The sequence below is a fragment of the Bos mutus genome, chromosome 18 (genome assembly GCF_027580195.1).
Source record: "Bos mutus isolate GX-2022 chromosome 18, NWIPB_WYAK_1.1, whole genome shotgun sequence".
NCBI classification, from domain to species: Eukaryota; Metazoa; Chordata; class Mammalia; order Artiodactyla; family Bovidae; genus Bos; species Bos mutus.
Window position 1 is genome coordinate 16,213,294 of NC_091634.1, and position 21,778 is coordinate 16,235,071.

General features: G+C 50.8%; 1 protein-coding gene across 1 annotated transcript; it reads left to right on the forward strand.

Annotated features, from left to right (window-relative positions):
* Positions 1-347: 347 nt before the first annotated feature.
* Positions 348-15,699, forward strand: PRODH2 (proline dehydrogenase 2). The gene is made up of 10 exons (XM_070387929.1): positions 348-521; positions 600-799; positions 887-1,025; positions 1,107-1,193; positions 8,430-8,510; positions 8,596-8,751; positions 8,853-9,019; positions 12,817-12,927; positions 13,570-13,655; positions 15,512-15,699. The coding sequence occupies exons 1-10, from the start codon at positions 348-350 to the stop codon at positions 15,697-15,699; spliced, it is 1,389 nt and encodes a 462-aa protein (XP_070244030.1).
* The last annotated feature ends 6,079 nt before the right edge of the window (positions 15,700-21,778 follow it).

A 21,778-nucleotide genomic window follows, 5' to 3' on the forward strand; every position in this document is an offset into this window, starting at 1 on the left:
TGTTTAATAACTTTCCCAAGATCACAAAGCCACACGGCCTGGCTCCCAGAGCGCTCTGACTTAATACCCATTGGCATATGATGGGTGACTAATAATTGTGAGCTGTTATGCTGAGGGTCATTGAGGTTTTGAGGGGGGCTTTCCTCTCCTGTCCCCATTATTCTGAACTATGTCCCTATAAGTTAATAATTAACTGCCCCTCAAGGAGTCTGTGATCCTAAAGATTTGCCTTTCCCTGGCTACTGTCTGGTTAATCAGTCACTGTCCCTGGCCGGGCAAGGGGCACTGGGTAGACCAGCTGCCTCCAAAGCCCCCTGCTCCAGTGTGGAAGTGGTGAAGGGTTCCTGATGCTTCAGACTTGTCGTGTGCTCCGCTCCCGAGCTGGCCCCTCCCCAGGGAGCTGGCAGCCCCTCAGCTTTGATGGTGGGGCCTTCCACCTCAAGAGCACGGGAGAACTGACCCGAGCTTTGCTGGTGCTACGGCTGTGTGCCTGGCCGCCTCTGGTCACCCATGGCCTGGCGGTGAGCAGCAATCCTGGGGGGACTAGCCTAGGAAGTTCCTGGGGCCTGGTTCTGAGTCCCTGCTCCCTGTCACCCCAGCTCCAAGCCTGGTCTCAGCGACTCCTGGGCTCCCGGCTCTCCGGTGCGCTTCTCCGAGCATCCATCTACGGGCAGTTTGTGGCTGGTGAGACCGCTGAGGAGGTGAGGAGCTGTGTCCTACAGCTCCAGAACCTAGGCCTGCGGCCTCTGCTGGCAGTGCCCACTGAGGAGGAGCCAGACTCGGCTGTCAAGACGGGTGAGTAGAGGGGCCCGGGCCCAGGGAGGCCGGGAGGCTGGTGGCAAGGGGGCTAGTGGGCTCCCAGCCCTGATGCCTGCTGGCTGGGCAGTGAGGCCTGGTATGAAGGGAACCTCAGTGCGATGCTGCGATGCGTGGACCTGTCACGAGGCCTCCTGGAGACCCCTGACCCAACGGGAAATGCCCTGATGCAGCTGAAGATGACGGCGCTGATGAGCACTCGGCTCTGTGTAAGGGGTGGGCCGGGTGGGAGGCGAGGGGCGGCTGCCCACCAGGTCCCCCTCACCGCCCTACCCGCCATCCCATTCCAGAAGCAGCTCACCTCGTGGGTCCGAAGGCCAGGGGATTCTTTGGAGCTGAGCCCCGAGAGGCTGGCAGAAGCCATGGACTCTGGACAGGTAAGGACCACAGGTTGGGGAGAGGAATGGTGGTGGGAAGTGCAGAGGCAGCAGACACCAGCCAGCGGAATGTTCTAAATATTTAACTATCTCTACTTCCCAGGCTTAGGACTATCAGAATAAATGGGGTTACTGCCCTGGGGCATGGCTGGAGAGTAACTGGAATATGGGTCACCTGGGGATTCTAGGCTAGGGGCCTGGGAGTTGGGAGCTCTAGTAGGATCAATTAAGACAGTAGCTCTTTACCAATAAAAAAGTAACCAATATTTTTTCAATCAACTCAGCTACGCTAGTGTATGCTAACTAGCTAGGAGCTATGATTAGACCAGCAGGGTTTTGGTTCATTCATTCACTCGTTTGTTCTTTCATTTATTCTTTATTTCCGTATCTTATTTCTACCTTCCCCGCCATCAGTAATCACTTCACCTTGTATAATATACATCTCTTTGTTACCATGATGTGGTTTTGCCAAATATATGCTATTTGGGGGCATATTTTTCCAACATTTTATTATGAAAATTTTCAAACATACAGAAAAATCAAAAGAATTTTATGGTGAACACCTGCTATTGTTCCTTTAAAATCATATCCATTCCTCTATCCATCCACCCACCCATCTTATTTTCTGATGCATTTCAAAGTAATTTGCAGACATCAGCACGCTTCTCCCCCCAAATGCTTCAGAATACATATCACCAACTAGAGCTCAACAGTCATTTCTTTTCAGGTAAAATTTATACACAGTGAGATGCATACATTGTAAATGTACCTTTTGATGAGCTTTGACAAATACACGCTGGAGCTACTATAATCCCTATCAAAGTACAGAACATTTCCATCCCTGCAGAAAGTCCCCTTGTGCCCTTCTCCATCAATCTGGGGTTGGGTATAGTTTTAAATATCTACAAGTAACACTCATCATTATGTTGAAAAAGACTCTGATTCTGGGAAAGATTGAGAGCAGGAGGAGAAGGAGGCGGCAGAGGATGAGGTGGTTAGACAGCATCACCAACTCAATGAACATGAGTTTGAGGAAACTCCTGGAGATAGTGAAGGACAGAGAAGCCTGGCACACCACAGTCTATGGGGTCATAAAGAGTCAGACACAACTTTGTGACTAAACAACATTATGTTACCTGTTGCGTCCTGTTTCTTACGTTTTTCCACTGAGCACTCTGATTTTTAGATCCCTCCAATCATCTCTGTATACATCTAATCCATTGTGTTTTTTTTAATTACTTGTTTTTTTCTTTTTGGCTGTCCTGGGTCTCCATTGCTGCTCTTGGACATTCTCTAGTTGGGGAGAGTGGGGGATACTCTAACTGTGGTGCGTGGGATTCCTCACTGCGGTGGCTTCTCTTGGTGCGGAGCATAGGTTCTAGGGTGCCTGGGCTTCAGTAATTGTGGTGCACGGGCTTAGTTGCTCCAAGTCATGTGGAGTCTTTCCAGACCAGGAATCAAACCCACATCCGCTGTATCAGCAGGCGGATTCTTAACCCCTGAACCACAGGGTAAGTCCTAATCCGTTGTTTCTAATTTGGGCTTCTGGCCGCCGGGTTTACCTCTCCTGGGATGGGCACACAGGTAGCCTCTGAGTCTCCATCACTGCCAAATAACACTACCTGGGACCTGCTGATGTTTATTTTTTAATTTGTAATTTTTTTTTAATGCATCACAGAACACATACAAGCAGTGCTTAAAGGATCAGCTTTGGAGCGTAACAAGCTTCACCCCTTCATGAGCTTTTCACTCGCATGTGGCAATGGTAGTAATGTCTTCCCAGGGCAGTTTTCAGGACGAAAACCCTTGCCAGGCTGGCATCTTCACGATGACAAAGGGGCCCTGCTCCTTCTGTGTCCCTCACTTCCCTTGTCTTCCCCAACACCATCAGACCTGGTGTTCCTCATTTTCCATCGCTCCCAGCTCATCCTCAGTCTTCGTTAAGTTTACTCTGCCTGATACTCAAATATGGAGGTTCCCCAGGGTGAGGCCCAGGCTTGCTTCTCACTCCCCTCGAAAGGGCCTTCTCACCCACCCCTTCAGCCTCAGTTTCCCCGGTTTGCACTAATGATGCCCACCTGTCTCCAGGCCCAGCCTTTCCCCTGACCCTCTCCCTGCACCAAACTTCCCCTTGGGTGTCCCCCAGACTTCTCATACCCACTGGGTCCCACACTGGCCTGTGTCTCCCTAGAGCTGTCCCTTCTTCCTGTCCCCATATCAGAGCCGCCCTGCCATCCCCACCCCAGATCCCAGCCCCCACCCATCCTTGGTCTTCACAGTCACCGGTTCCCCAGCACGATTTATGACTGTCCTGTTCATGGTCATGTCCCAGGCCCTAGCACCTAGACAGGACATGATAAACATGTTAAATGAATGAATAAATAAATGAAGCAGGTGAGTATGGAACAACATATTAACGGTGGAGAACTTACTGACCATTCATAACGTGCCACGCACTGTCCTAATGGCTTTACATATATTTGAGGGAAGCATTTCCTCTCTGCCTGTGGGTGGGTGTACATGGTGACGGTTAAGTACTCAGGTTCTGGAGAAGCTGAGGTTTAAATCCTAGGTCAAGCTGTGTGACTTTAGATGAGTAACTTCACCTCTCTGTGTCTTGACCTCTGCTTCCCCCTGTAAAACGGGGGTGACAGTAGTCGCCACCTCAGACGGTGGTGAAGGGTAAATGAGGGCCCGGTCGGCTCCCTGTGAGGGTGACGGCTCCACCAGCTGCACACACCCCAGAACTCCCCCGGACGCTGCCCCACAGCGGGGGACGATTCCCTGACTGGGGAGACGCACTGGGCAGGTAGGTGCCCCTTGCTCCTCCCTCCTGCTGGAGAGAGTCTTCTTCCCCAAGATGCGGTCCATATCCATCCTGTCGGCCATGAGTGTGTGTGTGTGTGCTAAGTCACTTCAGTTGTGTCCAACTCTTTGTGACCCTATGGACTGTAGCCCTCCAGGCTCCTCTATGCATGGGATTCTCCAGGCAAGAATATTGGAGTGGGTTGTCATGCCCTCCTCCAAGGGATCTTCCCAACCCAGGGGTTGAACCCATATCTCTTGTATCTCCTGCATTGGCAGGCAGATCCTTTACCACTAGCGCTGCCTGGGAAGGAGTCCTGTTGGCCATAACAGAATTCCACCTGTTCCTCTTTTTTAACTTTCCCATTTCTCTGAACCCAACTGGACTCCCTGAGTCACCAGAAGCTCACATTCATGTGGAATCCCCATAAGAAGACCAAGAACTGTGTGCATTAGCCAGTCATGTCCAACTCTTTGCGACCCCATGGACTGTAGCCCACCAGGCTCCTCTGTCCATGGAATTCTCCAGGCAAGAATTACTGGAGTGGGTTGCCATTCCTTTCTCCAGGGGAATCTTCCCGACCCAGGGACTGAACCCAGGTCTCCAGCACTGCAGGCAGATTCTTTACCGTCTGAGCCACCAGGGAAGATCCCTGTTACAAATGTCTAACAGTTCCTTAAATGTCTGTTGAACATGTACTATGTTCCAGGTGCTATGCCAGGGGTGGAGACTGTTGTTCAGTCACTCAGTCATATCTCACTCTTTGCAACCCCATGAACTGCAGCACACCAGGCTTCCCTGTCCTTCACCATCTCCCAGAGCTTGCTCAAACTCATGTCCATTGTGGGGTGGGGGTGGTGATCAAGATAAACAAAATATATGTCCTTGAGGCACTTACTTGCAAGAGACAATCATTCAAATCAAAGCCAAAGAGAAAAACAAATATCGTACATTAACGCATACATGTGGAATCTAGAAAAATGGTACAGATGAACCTACTGCAAAGCAGAAATAGAGACAAAGATATACAGTACAAATGTATGGATACCAAAGGCGGGGGGTAGGATGAACTGGGAGATTGGGATTGACATATATCAGTTCAGTTCAGTTGCTCAGTTGTGTCTGACTCTTTGTGACCCCATGGACTGCAGCATGCCAGGCTTCCCTGCCCATCACCAACTCCCAGAGTTTACTCAAACTCATGTCCATAGAGTTGGTGATGCCATCCAATAATCTCATCCTCTGTCATCCCTTTCTCCTCCTGCCTTCAATCTTTCCCAGCATCAGGGTCTTTTCAAATGAGTCAGTTCTTTGTATCAGGTGGCCAAAGTACTGGAGTTTCAGCTTCAGCATCAGTCCTTCCAATGAATATTCAGGACTGATCTCCTTTAGAATGGACTGGTTGGGTCTCCTTGCAGTCCAAGGGACTCTCAAGGGTCTTTAACACCACAGTTCAAAAGCATCAATTCTTCAGTGCTCAGCTTTCTGTATAGTCCAACTCTCACATCCATACATGACCACTAAAAACCATAGCTTTGACTAGACAGACCCTTGTTGGCAAAGTAATGTCTCTGCTTTTTAATATGCTATCTAAGTTGGTCATAACTTTTCTTCCAAGGAACAAGTGTCTTTTAATTTCATGGCTGCAGCCACCATCTGCAGTGATTCTGGAGCCCAAGAAAATAAAGTATCTCACTGTTTCCATTGTTTCCCCATCTATTTGCTATGAAGTGATGGGAATGGATGCCATGATCTTAGTTTTCTGAATGTTGAGTTTTAAGCCAACTTTTTCACTCTCCCCTTTCACTTTCATCAAGAGGCTCTTTAGTTCTTCTTTGCTTTCTGCCATAAGTAGAGTTCTCTGTGCTATACAGTAGGTAATGAGAACCTACTGTATAGCACAGAGAACTCTACTCAATGCTTTATGGTGACTCACATGGGAAAGAAATCCAAAAAAGGACAGTATGTATATGTATGGCTGATTCACTTAGATGTATAGCAGAAATTAACACATCATTGTAAGGCAGCTATGTGTGCTGTGCTGTGCTCAGTCTTGCCTGACTCTTTTGAGACCCCATGGACTGTAGCTCACCAGGTTTCTCTGTCCATGAGATTCTCCAGGCAAGAATACTGGAGTGAGTTGCCGCTTCCTCCTCCAGAGGAGCTTCCCAACCCAGGGACTGAACCTGTGTCTCCAAGTCTCTTGCATTGGCAGGTGGATGCTTTACTACTGAGCCATTGAGGAAGCCCCAAAAAGCAACAATAAAAGCCAGAAAAAGTCCAATAAAAAGTTAAGACAAAAACCCAAAGCTGAGTGCAGACTTGCTTGGCTGCCGGTCACGTGGTGGGGAGGGGGCGCAAGTGCACCCAGCCAGGAAATTCGATCTTTTTAAAGGTTAAGTTACCCTCTGGGTCTCAGTTTCCTTATTTGTAAATTGGAAATTATGTTTCCTTAATTGTTTTAGGGAATCACAGAAATTAATGCAGATGAAGTACATACATTAGAAATTGGGTTCCGAGAGTCTTCCTGTATTAGTAAACTGCCTTTTCACTTGAGCTCTTCTGAAAGGTTCCTGTTTATTAGAAGTGATCTTGGATTCAGATGTGGAGGCTGGTGCAGAGACAGACACAGAAATACACTTCCCTCTCTTCACTCTATTCATAAGTGTGTGAAAAATGTTTAATTATTAAAAAAAAAACCTCAAAGCGGATATGTAACAAGTATAAATAAGCACTGTAGAATGAGATGGTTGGATGGCATCACCAACTCAATGGACATGAGTTTGGGCACACTCTGAGAGACAGTGAAGGACAAGTAAGCCTAGTGTGCTGCAGTCCATGGGCTTGCAAAGAGTCAGACATGACAGCGACCGAACAACAACAAGGACTTCTCTGGTGGTCCAGTGGCTAAGACTCCATGCTCCTAATGCAGGGGGCGCAGATCAGATCCCTGTCAGGAAACTAGATCCCAAACCTCACAGCTAAGTGCTACAACTAAAAGATCCTGCATGCTGCAACTAAGACCCTGCGCAGCCAGATAAATAAATTAATTTTTAAAAAACGAGTATTGTAGGGGAAAATAAGGCTAAGGAAGGGGAAGGGAAAGCCCCAGCTAGGGAGTTGCAAATTCAAACCAGAGAAAATAAAGACCCTGCTGAGAGGTTGGAGTCGGGTGGATGGACATCTAGGGGAACAGTGTTCCAGGTGGAAGGAACAGCCAGAGCAAAGGCTCTGAGGTGGGAAGGTACCTGGCATGTTCCAAGAGTAGCCAGGAGGCCAGCGAGGCCGGAGAGCAGTGAGCGAGGCGAAGGGTGGAAGGAGGTAGAATAAAGGGGTCAGATCAGGGGAGCCTTGTGAGTTGCAGTGAGACATCCTGAGAAACTAATGCAAAGTAACACTCACGGCTCTTATTAGGAGCTGGTTACTGTTCCTAGATGCTAACTCCAAGTCACTTCACTTTCCCAGCTTTGGTTTTCTCACTGGAAAACGGAGCTTGGAATAATATCTGCCTACTAGGATCATTGTGAAGATTATAAGATGGCATTTGAAGTCACCTATTATTATAACAATAACAACATGTATTGAGTGCTTAGGGCTTCCCAGGTGGCACACTGGTAAAGAATCTGCCTGCCAAAGCAGGAGGTGCAAGAGACGTGGGTTTGATCCCTGGATCAGGAAGATCCCCTGGAGTAGGAAATGGCAACCCGCCCCAATATTCTTGCCTGGGAAATCCCATGGACAGAGGAGCCTGGCGGGCTATGGTCCATGGGGTCTCAAACAGTCAGACACGACTGGGCACACACAAAACAACAAAAACACTGAGTGCTTATCATATGTTGGCCCTGTCCTGTCCTGTTTATGGCCAGGCCATTTTTATCCACGCAGCAACTGAATGAGGTAGATCCTATAATCATTCCCGTTTTACAGAGAACATTGAGGCCCAGAGAGGTTACATTTGTTCAAGTCCACACAGTGAATGGTGGAGCCAAAACTCAAACTCAAATTCTGGGCTCTCAACCCATGTGTGTGTGTGTGTATGAGTGTGCGTGCTAAGTCTCTTCAGTCATGTCCGACTCTGTGTGACCCCACGGGACTGTAACTGGCCAGGCTCCTCTGTCCATGGGATTTCCCAGGCAAGAATACTGCAGTGGGTTGCCGTCCCCTCCTCCAGGGGATCTTCCCGGCCCAGGGATAGAACTGGCTTCTCTTTACCTGCATTGGCAGGCAAGTTCTTTACCACTAGCACCACTTGGGAAGCCCGTCCATCCATGTATTATACCTCAATAAATAGTATCTATATGATACAGCTGCTTTCCAGATTTCTAGTAATTTCTAAACTTTTTTCCCTGCCTGCTGGTGGGGGAGAGGAGGCTTGGGCTCTGGAAGGGTCCAGAAGGCCTGAGCCGCCTTGCCTCCCCGCTGCCCCCCAGGACCTCCAGGTCTCCTGCCTCAACACCGAGCAAACACGACACCTCCAGGCCTCCCTGAGTCGCTTGCACCGGGTGGTACAGGTAACAGCTTCGGCCGAGGCCTGCCTCCACCGCGCCTGCTTGCTGGTCACCCCTGGGGCCCGACCGCAGTCCCTCTCACCCTCAGCACGCCCGGGCCCAGCGCGTGAGGCTCCTGGTGGATGCCGAGTACACCTCTCTGAACCCGGCACTCTCTCTGCTGGTGGCTGCCCTGGCCACGCGCTGGAACAGCTCCGGGGAAGGCGGGCCCTGGGTGTGGAACACTTACCAGGCCTATCTGAAGGTGTGTAGTGCACTCCGGGGATAGGGGGAGTGGTTGGGGACAAGGGGCTGCAGGCCGGGGTCCCAGCGCCTTGATCTGAAGCCGCCCATGTGCTCCACCAGGACACCTATGAGCGGCTGAGGCGGGACGCTGAGGCCGCAGACAGGGCTGGCCTGGCCTTTGGGGTGAAGTTGGTACGAGGGGCGTATCTGGACAAGGAGAGAAAGACGGCCCGGCTCCAGGGAACCGAAGATCCCACTCAGCCTGACTATGAGGCTACCAGTCAGAGGTGGGACAGGGGCAGGCCGGCCTCTGAGATGAATAATTGTTGCTGTGGTTGTTCAGTAGCTAAGTCGTGTCTGACTCTGTGACCCCATGGCTTGGCAGCACGCCAGACTTCCCTGTCCTTCACTATCTCCTGGAGTTTGCTCAAATTCACATCCATTGAGTCAGTGATGCTATCTAGCCATCTCATCCTCTGCCGGCCTCGAGACGAAGAGCATTAGCATCTAACCTTCCATTAGAGCTCATTCCCCAGTGTCCAGCAACCTACGTGCGTCTACAGGTCACTCTCTCTCCCCGACCAGGAGACTGTCGCTTCCCACCTGAACAGCAGCCTGCTCCCTTCTCTGTCACCCCTCCCCAACCTGTCGCCAGTGGGGAGCCTGTTAATACCTGTGTCAAATATCCCTCCTCAGTTCAAATCCTCCCATAGCTCCCAGCACACCCTCGATAAACCCCAGATCCTTGCAGTGGCCTGCAGTCCTGTCCCCTCACTCACTTCACTCCAGCCACACTGGCCTCCTTGATGACCCCAGGGACTTTGCACTTCTTGTTCCCACTGCCCAGAACCTTCTCCCTCCAGATGGCCGTGTGGCAGGGCTCAGTCACTCACCTTCTTAGGTCTTTACTTTTTGGGACCTTCTCAGGGGACCTTCTTGCCCTCCCTACCGAAAACTGACACAGACCACACCCTCTCTTCTTGGATTGATTTTTCTCCCAGCACTTACTGGCAGCAGAGCTTTGGCGTTCAGTTGCTCATTGTCTTTCTCTCCCATGAGAGCGTGGGCCCAGGAGGGCAGGGTTTTCTAACTTGTTCACTGCTGAGTCCTCAGTGCTTAACACTGCTGCTCCATGGGAGGTGCTTGGTACAGGTCTGGAGAATGAAGGAGTAAACGACCCCAAGCAGTAGATACTATTGCTCTCTCTCTATTTCACAGAGGATGAAACAGGCTCAGAGACGTGACATCTCTTACCGAAGGTTGCAAAGCTAGTGAGTGGCAGTGCCAAGATTTGAGCCTTGGCAGCCTGGGTTCCCTGGTGGAAGTAGCAGTAAAGAACCCTCCTCCCAATGCAAGAGATGCAGGTTCGATCCCTGGGTCATGAAGATCCCCTGGAGGAGGGCATGGCAACCCACTCCTTTGTTCTTGTCTGGAGAATCCCACGGACAAAGAAGCCTGGCGGGCTGCAGTCCTTCGGGTCACAGAGTTGGACACGACTGAAGTGACTTAGCACATGCAGACTGACTCTAGAACCCTGATTCTGATACACCTCAAATCACAGGCAAGACATGGCTGAGTTCCTGGGGCCACCATCTCATGGCCCTGAGAAGAAAAGATTTGTTCTTTCAATACACACTTGCTGATCACTTGTTTCAGATCAGTGTTGGATTCTGGTTGCGGTAGCAATCCAGCTGGACCCCAGGCTCTGTTCTCATGGAGTTTTCAAAGCCTGATTCCATTTCCCAGCAGACAAGGAGGGGTCTGTAGAGCCACAGGGACTTACCAAGCTCCCACAGAAAGTGGCCAAGCCATGAAGGCTAAGCTTGCATCCAAAGCCCATGAAGCCTCCTAGGCACATTTGTATCCTATGGGCTTAATCATTTGGAATCATTTTTTTTTACTGAGATATAATTCACATACCATACAATTCGCTATTTTAAACTACAATTCAGTGGCTTTTAGTATATTCATTAAATTTTGCAGCCATCATCACCAATTCCAGAACATTTTCATCATCTCAAAAAGAAACTCCAGGACTTCCCGAGTGGTCCAGTGGTTAAGACTCTGAGGGTCCACTGCAGGGGACATGGGCTCGATCCCTGGTCTGAGAACTAAAGTCCCACTCCCTTAAGCAAAACAAACAAACAAACAGACAGACAGACAGACAGACAAGGCACAGCCAAAAACAAACCATATCCATCAGCTGTTTTTGTACAGCAGCCGAGTTGTGTCCGACTCTTCGAGACACCATGGACTTCAGCACGCCAGGCTTCCCTGTCCCTCACTATCTCCAAGAGTTTGCCCAAGTTCATGACCAGTGAACTTGGGCAAATCAGTGATGCCATCCAACCATCTCATCCTCTGTCACCCTCTTCTCCTTCTGCCTTCAATCTTTCCCAGCATCAGGGTCTTTTCCAGTGAGTCAGCTGTTTGCAAAGTACTGGAGTTTCAGCTTCAGCATCAGTCCTTCCAAAGAGTATTCAGGGTTGATTTCCTTTAGGATTGACTGGTTGGATCTCTTTGCTTTCCAAGGGACTCTCAAGAGTCATCTGTAGCACCGCAGTTCGAAAGCATCATTTCTTTGGCACTCAGCCTTCTTTATAGTCCAGCTCTCACATCTGTACACGACTACTGGAAAGACCATATCCTTGACTATATAGACCTTTGTCAGCAAAGTGATGTCTTTGCTTTTTTAAACACTGTCTAGGGCTGTCATAGCTTTCCTGCCAAGAAGCAACCATCTTCTAATTTCACGGCTGCAATCATCACGCAGTGATTTTGGAGCCCAAGAAGAGAAAATCTGTCACTGCTTCCACCTTTCCCCTTTCTATTTGCTAATTTGCTAATGCAAATATCCATTAGCAGTCACTCATAATTCCCATCCCCTTAGGCCCTGGAAGCCACTAATCTAGTTTTTGTCACTATGGATTTGTCTATTCTGGACATCTCATGTTAGTGGAGTCGCATAATACATGACCTTCCGTACCTGGCTTCTTTCACTCAGCATAATGTATTTAAGGTTCAACCATGCTGTAGTGTGTGTCAGTGCTTCATTCCTTGTTACGGTTGAATAATATTCCATTGTATGGAGAGGCCGCATTTGATTTATCCATTCATCAATTGATGGATATTTGCATTGTTTACACTTTTTGTCAATTGTGGATAGTGCTGCTATGAACATTCATGTACATATTTTTTGGTAAATGCACATTTTAAATTCTCTTAAAAGTCCAACTCTCTAGGACTGGAATTGCTGGGTCCTATGGTCACTCCATGTTTAACTTTTTGAGGAAGTGCCAGATGGTTTCCCAAAGTGGCTGCAGCCTTTTAGACTCACACTAGCACAGTGGGAGAATTCCAATTTCTCCACATCTTCTCCAGCATAGTACCATTAATGTTTTAATAGAGATTTTAAATAAATAATACATTCCCATGATTCAAAAATCAAAATGAGGACTTACCTGATGGTCCAGAGGTTAGGACTCCATGCTTCCACTTTGAGGGGCCTGGGTTTGATCTCTGGTTGAAGAACTAAGATCCCACCTGCCACTCTCTGCACAGCCAAAAAAAAAAAAAAAATCAAAATGACACAAAAATGAACAGGCTGACACAGCTCACTTCCACCCACATCCCCATCCAATCATGGGGGGGCGGTTCCTGCCCCTACAGGGGCCCTCCACTATCCTCTGGGTGTTCATTTAGCCAGTCTCCCACTTACAGACATTTGGGGTGTTGCTAACCCTGCTCTGCAGACGTTACTGAAGTGAATGTCAGTGGGTAAATGTCATCTCCTGTGACACGGCCCTTTGCTGTGAGACTGCCATTGTGCCAAAGACTTTAGGTCTACCCTCATCTCACTCCATCCCCACAACAATGCTAACAGATGAACGTGTGTTGTTAAAGGGAATAAAAAGGCTCCGAAAGAAGATGTCCCTCACAGCTGAGGCAGGTGGGATGTAGGTACTTCCTGACTTCAGGGTCCTTGCCCTTAGGCACCCTACCCCTCGGTGATATAAATCCCCGGTCTCTGGGGCCTGACCCTAACTCACCAGGTGCCATAAGCTGATCCTTCATCTCCCTTCAGTTACAGCCGCTGTCTGGAGCTGATGCTGACCCAGGTGTCCCATCGTGGCCCCATGTGCCACCTCATGGTGGCTTCCCACAATGAGGACTCTGTCCGCCAGGCAACCAAGCGGTATGAAGTAGGGGAATGGAAATAAGCGCCCAAAGGGTGGTTGACAAGGGGAGGGACTGTGGGGGCCAGTAGGTTCAAAGGGGGTCTGGGGAGAATATTCAAAATATTTAACTCCTGCTACACCTGTAGGCTCCTGCTGAACAAGGAACTGCCCCTTATTTGCTGGGGAAGAGGGAAGTCCAACGGAGAAGGCAATGGCAACCCACTCCAGTACTCTTGCCTGGAAAATCCCATGGACGGAGGAGCCTGGAAGGCTGCAGTCCATGGGGTCGCTGAGGGTCGGACACGACTGAGCGACATCACTTTCACTTTTCACTTTCATGCACTGGAGAAGGAAATGGCAGCCCACTCCAGTGTTCTTGCCTGGAGAATCCCAGGGATGGGGGAGCCTGGTGGGCTGCCGTCTATGGGGTCGCACAGAATCAGACATGACTGAAGTGACTTGGCGGCAGCAGCAGGGAAGTCCAAATATTTCAGGAAAGGAGCTGAGACTTACTGGCGAGCTTTCAGAGGTCCCAGAGCCATGGTTATTTATCAGTGAGTTTGGAAATACTTCAATATTCGAAAAACTAGAAGAGCCATATGAGTGTGTCATGGGGGATCCAGCCACTGTCTGGATTGATGATGTGACCTTTTCTGTAGCATGTGGGAGCTGGGCATTCCTCCAGATGGGCCTGTCTGCTTTGGACAACTTCTGGGGATGTGTGACCATGTCTCCTTGGCACTGGGTATGTGAGTGATCCGTCCCTCCCAGCCCCTACTCCCACCTCCCACCTAACCTGCCCCAGCCCCATTCCCTCCCAAACAGATCCCTTCTCCCATTCCCAGATGATGCCTGGCCAGGCTCCCATCAACAGCCTGCAGCCAGCCCAGTGGCAGGCCCTCAGAGAGGTCTGTCCCATATCTGAAGGCCTCGCAGGCCTATGTCTCTGCGTCTGTGCGCTGTTGTTTTTGTCTTGATCTTGGTATCTTGGTTTTTGATCTTGGTATCTTGTTTCCTGTCTGCTTTGTTATCTTTACTGTGTTGTTCCCCAGGGCCTGAGACCAGAAGATTTATGTTTTCTTCTGCCAGGCACTAAGGGGTACAAAATCACTGTACCCTAAATTCACAGCTTGAGGTTTCTTGAGATATCTCAAGGATCCACACTGGGGCTGCAAATATTTTAGGAGACTAACCTACAGTAACGGGCTTCCAGAATGGCTCAGTAGTAAAGACTCTGCCTGCAATGCAGGAGATGCAGGTTCAATCTCTGGGTCAGGAAGATCCCCTGGAGGAGGGCATGGCAACTCACTCCAGTATTCTTGCCTGAAGAATCTCATGAACAGAGGAGCCTTGTGGGCTAACAGTCCATAGCCTTGTGGGCAAAGTCTGACAACGACTGAAGTGACTGAGCACACACGCATGCAACCCATGGCCACAACTTCTCAGAGATGGACTTCTGTTTCCTTCCTTGCTCTGTTTATGGTCAAGGCCAACCTTCCTTATGGGAGAGTTGACTTCTTGTTAACTCTTACTTTGAGGGTCTAGATTTTGGGGTTCACACTTAATCTGGGGAAACTCTCTTTTATAACTCTTAATCCTGGTCAGGTTTTAGGCCTCCATTTCTGTACCCCCTTAACTTTGAAGTCATTAGACAGAAACTCAGTTTTGCCCTCAGGAAAGAAACGCTTCTCGGGTAATCCTTCTGCTCTGGGTTCTCTCTCTTTTTTAAGAAAAAATTTTTTTAAATTTATTTTTGGCCGTGCTAAGTCTTCATTGCTGCGTGGTCTCTTCTCTAGCTGTGGTGAGCAGGGGGTTACTTTCTAGTTGCAGTGCACGGGCTTCTCATTGCAGTTTCTCTTGTTGCAGAGCACGGGCTCTAGGCATGGGGGCTTCAGTAGTCACAGCATGTGGGGTCAGTACTTGTGGCATGTGGGCTTAGCTGTCCAGTGGCATGTGGGATCTTCCCGGATCAGGGATTGAACCCGTCTCTCCTGCATTGGCAGGCAGATTCTCTACCACTGAGCCACAAGAGAAGCCCCTCATTTTCTCTTAATTCTTGAATTAGTAAATTCCTTATTCTCTTTGCTTCCCTAATAGCTCAGTTGGTAAAGAATTCGTCTGTAGTGCAGGAGACCGAGGTTCGATTCCTGGGTCAGGAAGACTTCCCTGGAGAAGGGGTATGCTACCCACTCCAGTATTCTTGGGCTTCCCTAGTGACTCAGCTGGTAGAGAATCCACCTGCAATCAGGAAACCTGGGTTCGATCACTGGGTTGGGAAGATCCCCTGGAGAAGGGAAGGGCTACCTACTCCAGTATTCTGGCCTGGAGAATTCCATGGACTGTATAGTCCATGGGGTTGCAAAGAGCTGGACACGACTGAGTGACTTTCACTTTCACTTTATTCTCTTTGCAGCATTTTTATAACTTTGAGAATTTTTTATTTTAATGTTTAGTCCAGGAGTTTTAGTTTTTCAGCGGGAGATTTTGTCCAACTCACCTAATCTGTCATGCTCTCAGAAATGGAAGTCTCTGTTCTAGATGGAGCCTATGGGAGCCTCTTGCCAAACTTGAGCCCACACGCTGCCAATACTCTCCCTCCAGGGCAGGCTGGCTATGCTGTGTACAAGTCCATCCCCTATGGCTCCCTGGAGGAGGTGATCCCTTACCTGATCCGGAGGGCCCAGGAGAACCGAAGTGTACTACGGGGTGCCCGCAGGGAACAGGAGCTGCTCAGCCAAGAACTTCGACGGAGGCTGCTGGGGCGGAGCCTGAGGGTATCCCCCCATTAGCACCCCCAGGAGTCATGTGGTCAATAAAGTTCTTGAGCTGTTGCCCAGGCAGCTGCCTTGCACCAAAGCCATCTCTTTGGGGAAGGGCTCATCTTGACCTCAGCCAGCCCAAGTTCGGGGGCTCTGTGGCTCAAGAAGGATCTTTAGATGACCCTAGAGCACAGCGAGGGCATTGATCAAAGACTAAGGAGGTCCCCCCCAACTCTGAGGCAGTCTATCCTGCAAAGGGCCTGGGGTCAGCTCTACTCAACCAGTCAGTGGCTGACATGGGAATTTTCTTCACTCCTGTGGACACCCGGGTAAACAGCACAGATGAAGAGCAGATACTGAAACACTGAAATCTAGAGGCTAGGCTAAGGCCACACGTCCAGGGAGAGACAGAGAGAAGAGCAAACCACTCTCTCGCTTAGTAAGCATTTACTGAGTCTCCTTCTGAGCTAGGCTCTCAGGTAAATAACACTGGGGACACAACAGAGACCAACACAACCCCAGGCCTGGCCTCACTGGGTTTTCAGTCCAGTAGGGGTAGACAGACCACCTTCAGGCAGTGACAGCCCAGGGTAATCAGGGCTGTGATGGGTGAGCTCGGGGGAGTATCTGGGCAGCCTTGGGGAAAGCCCAGAGGCTGAAGGAGGCCAGAGGAGACACCTGGTGATCAAGAGGGCTTCCCAGAGAATTCCCAAGAATAACCAAGTAAATATTGAGAAGAGCATTCAAAGCCAAGGGCATGTGCACAAACAGACTGGGGAACGGGGAGACAAGGATGGGCAGGGGCAGATGATGCAGTCTTAGGTGCCACACGGCAGGGCTTCAACTCTGTCCAAGGTCACTAGGGAGTCAGGAAGGTTTGAAATGGGGAAGGGACAGAGTCAGGTAAGACTTTAGTTAAGAGTCCCCTGGCTGTCACATGATGGGTGGACTAGTGGAAAGAACCACCAGAAGACTGAGTGGAAGGGCCATGGAGCTGATAGCCAGAATACAAGGGAGACATTCAGGGTGAGACCCAGGGCTCTGGGTGAGAGGGGACAGTGGGACCAACTCTTAAGATGGGGATCTGGCAGGAAATGCAGTTTGGAGGAGATACTGAAGCCAGTGTGGGACCGGGTGGGTGTGAAGGTCCCAGGGGACATCCAGGGAGAGGTGTCCAGCACACTGAGGAGCCTACGTGTGGGGCAAAGAAGAGAGACTGGGGCAGAGACGAACAGGAAACTGCCTGTGGGGTTGACATGAGAAGCATGGGAAGACAGCGAAAGACAGGGATGGTGAAAGGCTGAGCATTCCAAACAACAAGGCAGTAATATTAGGAGCAGCCACAGCTCTGGGGTGGACACTGCAGTCTTTTCTACCGGGTCGCCTCAGGGCCGTAAGAGACGCTACTGCACGCAAGCGCAAAGATGGCTGGCGAGCACTGATGCGCATGCGCCTGGAATTGCCGCCTAGACCTCCGGAACTTCAGCGTGGGGTCAAGTGGCAGTCACATGGTGATCACTGTCCGAGCCCAACGGTAGGTGCAAAGCTGAGGGGACTGGGCCCCCAGCTGGCCACCATGCCCCTCCCCCAGCCCACAGAACCCCGCCCCCATTCTCCCTTCCCACCCATCTTGTGCCCACAGACCCCACCCCTTTCTCAGCCTTGGTCTCAGTTCTGCACATCTTTCTCCCAGCCCACAGATACCATCTTCAGACTCCTTCTTTCTTCTGTCCCTTCTAATCCATAGACCCCATCCTAGTACACAGACACTTCCCTAAAGCTCAGTCCATGCCCCCAGCCCTCAGACCCTTTCCCAGCCCGTGGACCCCAGCCACCGCCCCCTACCCCTCCTCAAGGCCCTTCCCAGCCTGCAGGCCCTGCCCTCAGGCTGTCCTCCTTCCTTGGACACTCCTGTCTCACAGCCTGTAGACTGCACCTCCCTCTCAGGTCCTAACCCTCAGAGCCTTCTTCCTCCAGCCCCTATGTAGTCTTCAGACTCTCTTCCCAAGCCCCTGACTCCTATCCTCATAGCCCTTACTACTCCTCTGCCACAGAGAGCAGATTTCCTTAGCTTCTTTTCACTCCCAGACTCCCTTGAACTCCTGACCTTCTGGTCTGAAGCTCTCCCAGGTCTCATTCAGATGCCTCTCTCCAAATCACACCCCTCCCAAATCACCTTTATTTCTCAGACTGCCCCCCAAGACTCACAGCCAGCTCTGTCTTTATTGCTCCCAGAGATCTAGTCCTTCATGTCCTCCTGCCCTCATGAGACCTGCTCACTGATCCCTGGCCGGGAGCTGACGGAGTCCACAGATGCCCTCACTGCGTTCTCGATTCCCTGTGGAGCTGGGCTCTGTTCCGGATCCAGAAAGTCAGGTGGGCCGTCTGCATCGCCTGGCTGTGGCTGGGGGCCCAAGGTGGGGCCTCACCCGACTCCTGCGGAGAGGTGAGTTTGGCTGCTGAAACTGCCTCGGGGAACGAGATCAAGGAGCAGAAAGGAGGATGCAACTTCAGTTGACCTGTTAACAATTGTGTATCAGGCACCTGTCATGTGCCAAGGCGCTGTTGTCTGTGATGGAGACTTAGGGGCGAGAATGACCCTCCAGATCATTATGAATTAAATCTATAATGAGAATTTAAGAGAGTGATGAGAATGAGTGAGACACCCTGGAAGGATGGCCTTTCGAATGGGTTGATACTTGGGTCCCACAGCAGAAGAGCCAGACATGGAAACAGCTGGGGAACAAGCACTTCAGAGGGAGTAGCTAGTGCAAAGCCCTAAAATCAAAACAAACTGGGTACACAGTATCGTAAAGCAATAATTCTCCAGTTAAAAGTAAATTTTAAAAGCAAAAAAAACCCCACAAACCCCAAAACTGGGGATATGTAAGTAGCAGCAGGGAGCAAAAGGACTCAGGGAGGCAGCAATTACAGACAGGAACAGGCCTTAAGAGTGGTGTGAATTTTGTTGGATTTTGTTCTGTGTGTAATTGGAAACCCCTGGAGTTGTAGGCAGGAAATTAACATGATCAAACTTACAGTTTCTGTTGTTCACTGATTTTTGTAAGTTGATTGTGTATCCAGCCACTGTCTGAGCTTGCTTAATAGTTGTAAGTGTGTGTTGATTCTTTTACTTTATTGTTGTCTGCAGACAGTAACAGTGTGGTCTCAGCTATTCAGTCTTTAAACCACAGTTTCTGTTTTCTGTCATAAGTGTTGGCCAGAACTCCTAAACCTTGTTATCATTGGACATCTTTTTTTTTATTCTTGATATTAAAGAGAAGAGTCTTATGTTTCTGCATTAGGTACTTTGCTTGCTCTTGGGTTTTGGTTTGTAATTTTTATCAAGTAAGAAACTTTCCATCTATTCTTAGTTTTCTGAGGTAGATTTTTTTTTTCTAATCATAAGTAGGCATTGAATTTTTTTGTTTTTTGGCATTGAATTTTACCAAGTGCTTTTTCTGCATCTACTGATACAGTTAAATGTGATTTTTATTTTTTAATTTGTGAATGTGTTTTTTTTACATTGATAGATTTTCTTTTGTTGATTCATCCTTGCTTTCTGGGAATAAATCAATTGGGTTACCCCTTTTACTTTTTTTAGGGGCTTTGCATGTATGATCATAAATTGAATTGATGTATGACTTTCATTTCTGGTTCTGGAATTCTCATCTGGTTTTGGAGTTAAGGTCATATTTTGCCTCATAAAAATTAGCCTTGCCCTCTTGCCCTGGGTACCTTTGTGCGTTTTAAAAATTTATTTATTTGTGACTGCGCTGGGTCTTCACTGATGTGCAGGCTTTTTCTCCAGTTGTGCTCCACAGGCTTCTCATTGCGGTGGCTTCTCTTATTGTGGAGCGCGGACTCTAGGCAGTGGGGCTCAGCAGCTGAGGCTCCCAGGTTCTAGAGCACAGGCTCAGTAGTTGTGGTGCACAGGCTTAGTTGCTCCATGGCATATGGGATCTTCCCAGACCAGGGACTGAACATGTGTCTCCTGCATTGGCAGGCGGATTCTTTACTGAGCTACCAGGGAAACCCCCCTTTGTGTGATTTTGACACCTCTGGGATGGGGGTGGGGTGGATGTTGGCAGGGCAAGTAGACGTCACCTTGTTCTAGTTCTGTGGACTTAGTGGTGAGGAGTGTGTTGAGATGGATTCTGAGGCAGAGTCCCCAGCGGCTGGAAGGTGGCGGTTCCAGGACATAGAGGTGGAATCTGGAGCCGAGGGTGACCCAGTCAGGGAGGGATTGTGGGGGCTGGGAATTGGGAAAGGTGTTGCCAGGACCTCTGCCCCTGGAGTAAGGGGCAGGGATAGTCCTAAGCCTCCCTGCCCCTCAGTCGTCCAGGTAGATGGCGAGAACTCGGCTGGGCAGACGGCACTCTACCTCTCGGCGCTGCTGGGTCACAGCTCGGCCGTGGAGCTCCTGCTGGCCTCTGGTGCCAACCCCAACCAGTACGTGGACACGTGGTGATGCCCCACACTCCCAGCGCCCTGAGTCTGAGCCCCAGAGAGCCAGGGCTGTCTTCCCCAGAGACCTCTCTCCCTCACACCCCCTCCCATCCCCGGTGACCCATCTTGCTCTCTCAGTTAACCCCTTCTTGTCCTCCAGAAACTATTCCCATCTTCCTGGTGCCTCCATGCTTACTGCCATCCACTCACTCTTTCAAGGACTCTGCTGTGTCCCCAAGTGAGCCCCCCATCCTGATGCCGTCTTCCCACGAGCATAGTGACCCCCGTATCTCTCCATGCTCCCCTCCTGCCACCTCCTGTCCCTGTTCCGTCCCTTTCCTAACCCATTCCTGTGCTCGCTGTTCTGCTGTAGCCGCTGCCTGGATGGCAGCACGCCCGTGCACGCGGGCGCCTTCTCGGGCCGTAGCCTGGTGCTCCTACACCTGCTGCAGGCAGGCGGCGACCTGCGTCTGCGTGACCAGCAGGGGCACAGCCCTCAGGACTGGGCAGAACAAGGTGGTGCCAAACAGAGCTGGGAGGTGAGCTGTGGCCAGGGTGGGCTGAGGGCCTCAGGGCCAGGCCCCCCACCCTGCCTCACCCCACATGCTCCCTGCCCCGTCCAGACGCTGGAACTGTTACAGCTGTGCCGGGCCCACATGTCAGCCCTGGTGCATGGCAGTGAGTTGGCGCCCGCTGTCTCCCTGGGCCAGTGGCAGGCCAGCTCTGGACACAGCCTATGTGGTGGTCTGCGTCTGGTGCAGGCGAACAGGTAACGATGCACGTCCTGAGGCCTGCCTAGCCACCACGCCTGGTTACCCTGGACTTGCTCTCAGATGGCCCTTTACCTCAGGGTATGGAGGCCGGAGCAGACCAGGAGACCCCCCCATGTCCCTGCCTTAGGGTTTGGCCAGGTAAGCAGATGTCGGAGGGAGTGGGGACCACGGTGTCTGTCCTCTTCCTGCCTCATGGTCCTGCTCCCCACCCCCAGCTGAGCAGCCTGTGGCCACTGGGCCTGGTAACAGGTGTACCCTTCGCGGACCCCAAGGAGCTGCTGCCAGCGCAGGGCGAGCCCGACCGCACCTACAGGAGCAGCTCCCACACCCTCATGGCCAAGTGAGAGAGCCCCTCCGACACCCTGCCTGGTGTCCAGCAGAGCTGGGAAGAGTCCGACCCTCCTGCCCCCCTCACGGGGAAACCCCTTGTCTCAGACCTGCGCTCTCTCCCCTCTGCCTTCCTCCAGCCTTCTGTGGAGGGGCCACCCCGTGACCGTGCGGCAGCTGAAGGTGCCAGGAGCCCAGGCTGATGTGCTGTTGGCTGACCTTCAACACTGCAGGTGGGTCCCTCCAGCTGGCCCCCCAGGCCCGCCGTCTTCTACCCGCCCTGCCCAACTTGAGTGTTCTGGAAATAGATGACCAGGGAATGTGGTGGTGGCCGCGGTTGCAGCCTTCACCCCTGGGCCAGCACTTGGCATGGAGCCCTCCTACTGGAGTGACCCACCTCACAATGGGAAAGTGGGCGCCCAGTTCTGTAGGCCTCGGAGAGGAGTGGGTGTTGGGAGGGTACCACGGACAGTGGTGCTGGCCCCACCACTGCCAGGCTTTATGACCCAGGGTCACCGTTTCTCCTCTGTCCGGTGGCTGAGGCAGATGGTCAGCTCCCG